Here is a 9,856-nt window from a genome sequence, read left to right on the forward strand (position 1 = left end):
GTCATGATGTTAACGTTATATTATAGGATAAAACGTGATTTGGTTTTGCTGATGATCTTTAAAGGTGAAATTTCTCACTGAACTTTTTATGCATATCTTTTATTTACTATTATTATTTTTGGGTGTAAATTGTGCTCCTTAACCTGTAGATTCGATTGTAGTTTGAAAAAAAAAATAATTGAGAAGAAAATTGTACTGTTAACAGTAGTAACCAGTAGTTTAAAAGTTGCTTTTGGCTTCTGAATGCTTAGTAATTGGAAATTTCTTCAAATGCAGCTAGAATTGGATTTTTTTTAGGCTATTTAATTTGCGCAGAGCTCAACTGATAGTTGTGCTGATTAGAGGATTGATGATTGTTACCTAATAGAAAGGCATCACATCATAATTTCAGGTGGGTTCTCTTATTCTTACTTTGCCTTACACGTTTGCTCAAATGGGGTATGCTGCTGGAGTAGGATTGCAGTTTGTTTATGGTGCATTTGGTTGCTGGACTGTGTATCTTCTTAGTCTGTTTCACACCGAGGCTTCTCGTAGAACCAGGGAGGCTGGCACTCTACACAAAAGACATGTTCTTCAGGTTTGTTCACCTTCAAGAAAGTAATAAATAATAATAAATTCTAGAGCTCTTTAGAAGAGATACACACTACAATCTCAATGTTTTAGAAGAATACAAACTTGTGATTATAGAAATATATCGAGTAGTGGGCTAATTTGGAGTAATACATCCTGTATTTCTCTTGTGATTTAAATATTACCCTGATTCGTGGAAGCTATATCTTTACGGTAATGAATCACATCGATATTCACTTGTTGTGCATGAAGTATAATTATTCTTTGTCTATAGCCTTGGTTCGCTTAGATACTAGCTCTCTGCCTTGAGGAAATCACCATTTTTATCTTTCCATTTGAGCATGTACAAAACTCAGGTGATCAAGTCATGCTCTACAATGTCTTGCTTGGTTTGCATCTTCAAGCAAAAGCTAACTTGCAAAACATCTTACCAAGTAGATTATTGGAGCACATTGTGTTCTTGTAACTTGCAAGCACATAAGCATTTTCATGGAATATTTAGATCTTGTAGACCATTTCTTAGCACAATGCACAATTAAACAACTGGCTTTACTTGCTGTTTCGATTTCAAATCCTATGATCCTAATATCATCCTCATCATCCAGTATCACGAGGTGATTACCCTTGTTGCTGGAAAGACTCTTGGCAAAGTTGTTCTTGTGTTCAACATGATCGCTCTCACATTTGCATGCGTCCTTCAGATCATAGCTTGTTCCAGGTCTATGTTCAATATGATCACTCTTCTTTCTTTTTTCTTTTTTTTCCATGCAGTAAACTTTAAGAAAATCAAATTAACAAATTTCCATATGGTGGTACAGTCATGTATATTATATGAATTCAAATTGGTACAAAAGAACATGGACGATATTATTTGGAGCACTTGCAGTACCAACAGTTCTGTTACCTTCGGTTCATAATTTTCGCATTGTCTCAGTACTCGGTATTCTTACTACCACCATTACCTCATTGTACATGACACTGGCTGCTGTTAAGCATGGTCAGGTACTCGTTTGATATGTATAACTTGTAGCATAATACTAAAAGAATTTTCATGCTAACAAGCTTTCTGTGGTTCAATTTGTAGATTAAGAATGTTCAACATCAAGGACCTAATAATTTGTTGGATTTCTTCACTGGTGCAACCAACATTCTGTTCTCATTTGGAAGCCATGGACTCTGCATGTAAGAGTTCAGTTATATCCGAATTCTATTCATGACAATTGCTACTTTTATTTACTACTGAGTGAATAAGGTTGGTTACTTCCATTATGAGTTATAGTTTGTTGCAACTTACAACAATCATCAGCTTATATCTTGTTCTGATTTAGTGAACTGATGGAGGCTATGTGGAAACCTCAGCGGTATAAATGGGCATATGCAGCGGCAGTTTTGTACACCTATATACTCACTATACCAGACTCTGTCGCTGTTTATTGGGCATACGGAGATATCCTTCTTCACAGATCAAATGCATTTGGGGTTCTTCCACAATCAACTTTTAAAAATGCTTGCATTATCTCCATGATTTTACACCAGGTCAGATTGTGAGACATTTTGGTTTTGTATTGTCGTCTTGAATTTCATTTATTTCACTTAAGAAAAAGGTTGTGATGTCTAGGAATTGGTTGATTACCCAAAAATTATGAAGTGTTAATACAGTGGATAAGTTATGTTAAATTTAATTGTGGACCACATAAAATAGTTTTTAAATGACAGAAGTTCAACTTTAAAGAATCAGGCTTGGTTTTAAATTGAAGGGAAACAATTATTACAAAGGATTGTTTGGCCACAAAGATTAGTGGGGCACAAAAGAACTCGAATTATTTTCAAAGAGAAAAATCCTGGAACTTTTCTATTATTTTGGTACTAAAGGGTAGCATTGTTAGCTTAAATAGTGGAGCTCCTAAGCTCCATCTTTCTGTAAGCCATAGCTTCATGGGGCTTCAATGTGGCTATAGGGGAATCCTGCAACATGATTAAGCAAATCTTTCCATCATGTGAATGATCAAATCCATGTCAACTCATACCCATAAATTAAATATAATTACGGTTCAATAAATTATCTCTGGAACAGTAGGACCATATTCTAAATTTCTAGCTTTCGTTTCAAAAGTATTCCTTCTTTATTACAATACACTTGTGGATGCCAACTTAATTCACACAGTTAATACTCTTAAGATTATAGGACTCTAACTGATACGTTTTTTTTCTTTTCTGTTTTCAGTATGTATCCTTCTTGCTAAATGTGAACCCGCTATTTTTGGCATGGGAGAAATTGGTGGGAGTTCATTATAGCAGCAGATTTATATTTAAAGCAATCGCAAGGGTGCCGGTTGTTCTTGTTATATGGTTTTTGGCTTTGGCCATTCCATTCTTTGGACCGATTAATTCTGTTATGGGAGCATTCTTGATTGCCTTCTCAGTGTACATCATTCCTTGCGTGGCATTCGTAAATGCTTATAGAAATAAGCAGCTTCAAGCGGTATGCTATATTTTTTAAATGTTTTTTGTTTGTATTCTGTCACTTTTATTTTCTTTTCAACTCCAAACTTTGTTACATTCCTTGATTAGTTTGTTACTTACTACTTCTAGTCTAGGTTGATAGCAGTTGAATGCTAGTTAGGGAATAAATGTTACTTGTAAGTCACTAATTTTGTTAACATTGTGTCTTTGGACCAAAGTGCAGCTTGTGATGCTAAATGAAGAAGAGTTTCTTGTCCAGAAATCTTCGAATGCTTAAGGATATTATAGCCTCAAGTAGGGAGTGAATTTGCCTTTTTCTTGGATCGGGTAAGCTAAGAAATTAGAATGCAAATTAACAGAAACTGGATCAGTATAAGCATAATGCACGAATTAGAGAAACTCAATTACCTAACAAGTAGGATATCATTAGTTGTTGGGTGTATAGACAATTATTCTGGTTTTAACTGTGGAAAATAATAAGATGGACTTACCTTTTTATTTAGCATTATTGTTTCACGAAGTATCGTGCTATTCATTTGAAGTAGTTGGCAGCTTTGAGAGTGACAAAGGACTCTTCTGCAGGATTGAGGATTGTGACTTTTATACTAATATGTCCCCCACAGCTTTCATGACATTTTCATTGGCAGAATCACGGACTCACACAGTGGTATCGTTTTTTTTTAATCTGCTGTTGGTATTTCATCATGGGTTGCTCTGATGCCATGACAAAGGATCCTTCCACTACTCCCAAAATGCTGAAGTTGTTGTGGGGGTTTAGGGTTATGACTTTTATACTTTAATATGCCCCTGCAGCTTGAACACCATTTTTATTGGCAGAAACATGGACTCACATTGCGGTATCATTTTTCTTTTAAATCTACTTTAAATCCATGTAGGTGGTATTTGAACTTGGCTTGCTCTGACACCATGACAAAGGACTCTTCCATCGCCCCAAAACTCCAAAGTTTTGGTGAGGGTTGAGGGTTATAACTTTTATACTCTAAAAATGAGAATCTTGTCTAGTACACAAATGGAAATTTTTTCTGGTAATTACATCGACAGGTTAAGGTAAACTAGTACTCTTGCATATCAATATTTATATGCATGCAAAATCAAAAAATAATTGCGTGTTCTAATTAAGTTAAGCAACCATATCAATTGGGACCATCAGGCTAGGTTGAACTCTAACTGGAATTCGGCTTTCTTAGTTTACACAAAATGATTTCCATTAATTCTGTGCCTATTTCTCCAACATCATTTGAGGCCTCATGACTTTTCGACTTGTCCGTTACAATAAGTTGAAGCCCAATTGAAACCAAATAATGGGAATAACAACCTGTATTTTCCCCTTTATCCGCCACGAAATCAATTGGCTGAGATGGTAACCTCAAAATTTGTTGCAAAGACATCAGCATGTTGTTATGGTCATTTGCGAGTAATTCAGTAAATTGGACATAGACCCCTGTGTCGCTATTTTGAACTTGCCACCCTGTAGTTTCATTGTTTCATGGGTTAATTTTTTTTTATATTACTCTCTGAAATTTTGTTACATATTACCGATGGGTGAAATTAATGAGTCTATTTGAGCGTACCAGGAGTTAGTAAGTTCAAAATAACAAGGTTACATGGGCTTTATGTGCTGTTAAGCAAGTAGATTTCTTGGATGAATCATTGAGAAACAAAATGATCTGGAATCTGTGAAAAGGCAAATGATATCTTATGGGATCACTGTCAATATGCTAATCTCCCTTGGATCACCTGAAATCATGTTTGTTATGCTCATAAGTAGGATATAAACTATTATATAACAGGAACTTAAAGCACCATTCATGATAATTCACCGTCCCTAATCTTACTTCGATGCTTTGCAAAGTGTATTATTTTCTGATGACACTATAATCAAGGGTTAATCGCAGATACGTCCCCTGCAGATACGTCCCCTGCATTTTGCCGGTGTAGTCACTTGTACCCCCTTAACGTGTTATTTGTACTTAACACCACCTGAACCTCAGATTGTGTTACTGTTTTTGCCCTCAATTTGTGGGGTAATTTATTTAGTCTTTTTTCTAGTTAAACTTAGGTGAAAAAGTAATTTTCTGTGACGTGATTCTCCCATTACATCCCAACCTAACTTGAGAAATAATATCGGGGTCTAAGTTGCTCCACTGTCATAATACAGGGAGAGGGTGTATGCGCAATTATAACCCTTTAGACAATGATGTTTATGATTTTGCCCCAACATATTATCGTTCAACAACAATTTGTTTGTCGTCGGGTACATATACTTTTTATAAATTTTTTAATAAAGAGTGAATGTTCTCTCTTTTTACTGATGAATTTTTATTTTGATGCTAAAAGCTCCAAGGCAACAACGGCAAATGGAGGTTATGGATCAGCGTCTTCGTAGGGACTTGGGTTGCTGTTTTTGGCTTTGGTTTTGGAGGATGGGCGAGCGGAACAACATTCTTCAAGCAAATCAAGACATTTGGATTCTTTATGAAGTGCTACCAATGCCCTCCTAAGAATCAGCTGGATACAGAACTCTGAAGTAAACAGTCACTCTCTAATTACTTCTTCAGCAAAGTTTTATTTATGTTTACTTTGCCCGTTCACGTGTATATGCATATTTTACGTGTCATGTGACAATTTCAAATGTTATCTGGTAGCGTCTGAATTATTGTGGAATGTGATTCTGTGACAATTGAGTCCAGGAAACCAATTTGCTTTCTCCTTTGTTGCTTTGGATTCTCTTATCCACCTTTAAAAAGTTATTCAGATGCTAAACCTCTCAGAGTGCAGTCTAAAAGTTCAGTGTTGTTTTGCTGCATGCTTGTTTTAACTTTTGTATGTCCCCTTTTTAGCCTCAGACTTTACCGAGCACGATGAAGTGAAGATTCAGGTATTTGGACTTCCTTAAGACGGTTTGTATCACTTCCGTGGGTAACTTAGTTCAGAATGCATTAGAAATCTTCCACGTCTTTGATTGGAAAGGAATTCTACAATCCACCAATAACGTCTCTTTAATTTGTAGATCTCATATCTTTTCATTGCGAGGCTTATGAAATAAGCAATATTATTTATCCACAAAACAGTTTCATAAGGATGTAGAGAATCTGAAGCTATTACTCTAGTTACATGTAAGCAAGTACTCTCTTACAATGCCACAGTTGACTCCAGTAACCAATTTGCTTTCTCTTTTACTCCTTTGGATTCTCTTATTACCCAACTCTAAAAAAGTCCTGAGAGCGTCTCCAACGTTACTTCAAAAAGCCATTTTGACGCCAAAAGAACATCAAAACTGCCTCCAGCCTAGCGCCAAAACCTGAGCTATTTTGGGGTGCTGCTACAGTGTTGCGCTAGGAATGGCGCAATACTGTAGATATGGAGTTTTTTTCCCAATTTGTCCTTAAAATTGGTTATAACAAATTAAATATTTCAACCATATCTCATTTCATCCATCATATTTCCTATTTGAAATTTGGTGTAATGGGTTGGAGATGGAATAGTGATTTGATATAAAAACTACATCAACTTAGTGTAAAAACTACATCATTTTGAGTTTTTGGGTCAGAGTCTTGGAGATGCTCTTAAGATGGTTATAACTCTCTTGAATATATAGTCTCAAAAAAGTCAAGTGCTGTTTTCGCAGCATGCTTGTCTAACTTTCTGGGGTACCCTTTATTAGCCTCAATTCTTTCCATGAAGAAAAGATTCGATTCTAGTATCTCCACTTCCTCATTCTACTACAATGTAATTATAAATTTTTATGGCTCAAGGAGATTCTAAACTACCAGCCTATAGTTAACTTACATGTGTAGCTGAGTTCAGAATTGTTGTGGCTACAAAGCTGGGAGTCCTTGAGAGAAACTGAGGAATGTTTTCTGGTCTGCCATGTGAGGACTGAGATGAGCAAAGATGAGAATGGGTTCATAACCATGTTTCTTTAGGCTCTCTGCAGCTTTTTTAGTCCCACATGGCATGTGTTTAACAATCTTCTGACAGTTTGAGTGATTGAGAGAGAGCGGAGACCCGCATCCACATGGTTATGTGAATTAATTGGAGACTTTTGCATGACACACTCATCTCTCTCCAATCTCATCAAGGACCATATAGTCATATCTATATTCAAGTCACATGTCCTTCAATCTTGATCATTTTGTGACTTTTTCTAGTTATATTATTGTATTCTAAAAGGATAAGGATATATGAATGGATAAAAAAATTTTAGAGTACACAATTCTCTTTGTGTTGGCTAATGATAGTTACATGTATGCATACCATAAGATAAGGTCCTGAGGTCGTAAAATGAAAAAAGTACAAAAATCAGTCATGTTAAAGTTCTTCATAGAGATTTGTCAGTAGAAACCACCACACTGTCACACATTTGTAGTTTTGCAAGAGGTATGGAATTGAAATTTTGCACATGCCAATCATGGCAAAGATACAATCTAGTCATATACTAAAGGTGTATTTGGATGACAGTGGTTGGAGTTACAAGTTGGAATTGAAATTTTGCTCATGCCATCATGACAAAGATACAATCTAGTCATGTATCAAAGGTGTATTTGGATGGAAAATGTGTTTTTTATAAGCAATTTCAAATTTTAATGCTATGAACCTCAATTTGAACGCAACAATATTTTCATATTTACAACATTGTATTCAACAACGTCTTGGAATTGTGACCACTTCTCAATCAAATAATTATGTTGTAGTTTGTGTTGGGGAATTTACGCCGAAACCCCTAAGACAGCAGAAACGCAGTATAGAGAAAATACACCAAGATTTAACGAGTTTCGGTAACTACTTACGTCCTCGGGAGCCACACAATTAATTTCTTATTAATCAACAAGAAGTTACAAATCCCAGAGCAGATCCCAAACTGAGATCTCTCAATACAAACACTGTAGCTACAGTGTTAATAGTCCAAAGGGAATAATCCCTATTTAATACTCTTGAGAACAACTCCTTTAAACCCCCTCTTAAATGAACAACCCCCTTTCTTAAATCTCCCCTCAAAATTCATTTGAGAGCTGGAGAAAAATCGCTGGTGCGATTTGGGTCCGCCGCCGCTGAAGGAAACCACGCGAAGGAGAGAGAGAGGGCGCGGATTTGGGTCCGCCGCCGCTGAAGGAAACCACGCGAAGGAGAGAGAGAGGGCGCGGCTAGGGCATAAGGGGGTCGAGATCTGGGTTTCCCTTTTATAGGGAAACCCTAGGGGGTCACGCTGGCGACAGGCTGTCACCAGCCCACGCGCAGACCTAGCCTCAAGCCGAAGTTCGCATGCGGGTGTCAACCTCGTCCGCTTGTCTGTTTGAGCTCGAACCTCGTCCGCTCGAACCATGAACCTCGCAGCCCACAAGCTCGCGCGAACCTCGAACCTCGTCTGCTGGAACCTCATCCGAAGCTCGACCCTCGTCTGACCCCGACCCTCGTCGGATCTCAAACTTCGCCGTCGACGCCGCCTGCGGAGATTAGTATCCACACTCGATTCCAACAATCTCCCACTTAGAGACCAAACCGACGTCAGCAGGCTATCTTTTCTTTATCATCTATTGTGTGGCTCCGCCCTCATCACCTATGCATGAAGGCCAACTGAACTTGCGCACAACTCCAGTTTCTGAACAATCACCATCTTTGTTAACATATCTATTGGATTATTACTTCCTACAATCTTCTCCGGTTTAAACACGTCATCTTCCAACAGAGATCTGATGAAGTGGTACCGAAGCCCAATATGTTTCGTTCTAGAATGAAATGCGGAATTCTTAGCCAAGTGAATTGCACTTTGACTATCGCTATGTAGAACATTCTTCTCCTATTTGAATCTCAGCTCTGTTAACAAACCCTGAAGCTATATCATCTCTTTACTAGCTTCAGTCAATGCAATATACTTAGCTTCTGTAGTGGACAGAGTGACAATCTTCTGTATCTGTGATATCTAGCTAACAGCTGTAGTTCTGACAGTGAATACATAGCCGGTGGTGCTTCTTCGGTGATCGACTTCACCTCCAAAGTCTGCATCTACGTACTCTTGCACTTCCACCTCTCCCTTACCAAAGTGCAAACACTTCTGTGTGGTGCCTCGTAGATACCTCAGAATCCACTTGACTGTTTTCCAATGAGCTTTTTCTAGATTCGACATAAACCAGCTGACCACTCTCACTGCATGGCCAATGTCTGGTCTCGTACAGACCATTGCGTACATCAAACTTCCGATAGATGAGGCGTAAGGGACCTTAGTCATACTCTCTTTTTCTTCTTCCGACTGAGGAGACTAATCCTTTGATGGGCGAAAATGGCTGGCCAAGGGTGTGCTCACTGGCTTAGCATCGTCCATGTTGAATCTTTGCAAAACGCGGTTGATGTACTCCGTCTGAGATACCTGTAAGGGACCTCTCTTCTTATCTCTCGTGATTTGCATTCCAAGGATCTTCTTCGTTGGACCCAAGTCCTTCATGTTAAACTCTTTTGACAACTATTGTTTCAAACTCCTGATATCCTCTATATCTTCACCTGCAACCAACATATCATTAATATACAATAGTAGGATGATATAACTAGACTGATATCTTTTGAAGTAGCAACAGTGGTCGGCATTGCACTTCTGGAAACCTTCCTTATGCATGAATCCGTTAAACTTTCTGTACCACTGCCTTAGGGCTTGTTTCGGGCCATACAATCTCTTCTAGAGTTTGCACACCAGGTTCTTCTTCTTTTCTTCTGAGAAACCTTCTGGCTGGTGCATGTATATCTCCTCTTCTAGATCTCCATGAAGAAACACCGTCTTCACGTCCAACTGCTCGAGATGAAGATCTTTAAT

General features: G+C 37.9%; 1 protein-coding gene across 2 annotated transcripts in view; it reads left to right on the forward strand.

Moving 5' to 3' along the window:
- The window catches only part of LOC109850116 (auxin transporter-like protein 1), a 6,435-nt gene extending 671 nt beyond the window's left edge, over positions 1-5,764 (forward strand). Inside the window, exons 2-8 of one of the 2 annotated variants that reach the window (XM_020420041.1) lie at positions 392-577; positions 1,176-1,288; positions 1,389-1,572; positions 1,655-1,752; positions 1,899-2,106; positions 2,795-3,052; positions 5,392-5,764. In XM_020420041.1, coding sequence (XP_020275630.1) covers positions 392-577; positions 1,176-1,288; positions 1,389-1,572; positions 1,655-1,752; positions 1,899-2,106; positions 2,795-3,052; positions 5,392-5,580 — 1,236 coding nt within the window. In that variant the 3' untranslated portion in view covers positions 5,581-5,764. The remainder of the gene's footprint in view (positions 1-391; positions 578-1,175; positions 1,289-1,388; positions 1,573-1,654; positions 1,753-1,898; positions 2,107-2,794; positions 3,053-5,391) is intronic. The other variant, XM_020420042.1, reaches the window with a different exon arrangement.

The sequence above is a fragment of the Asparagus officinalis genome, chromosome 7, assembly GCF_001876935.1.
Source record: "Asparagus officinalis chromosome 7, Aspof.V1, whole genome shotgun sequence".
In the NCBI taxonomy this organism is placed as follows: domain Eukaryota; kingdom Viridiplantae; phylum Streptophyta; class Magnoliopsida; order Asparagales; family Asparagaceae; genus Asparagus; species Asparagus officinalis.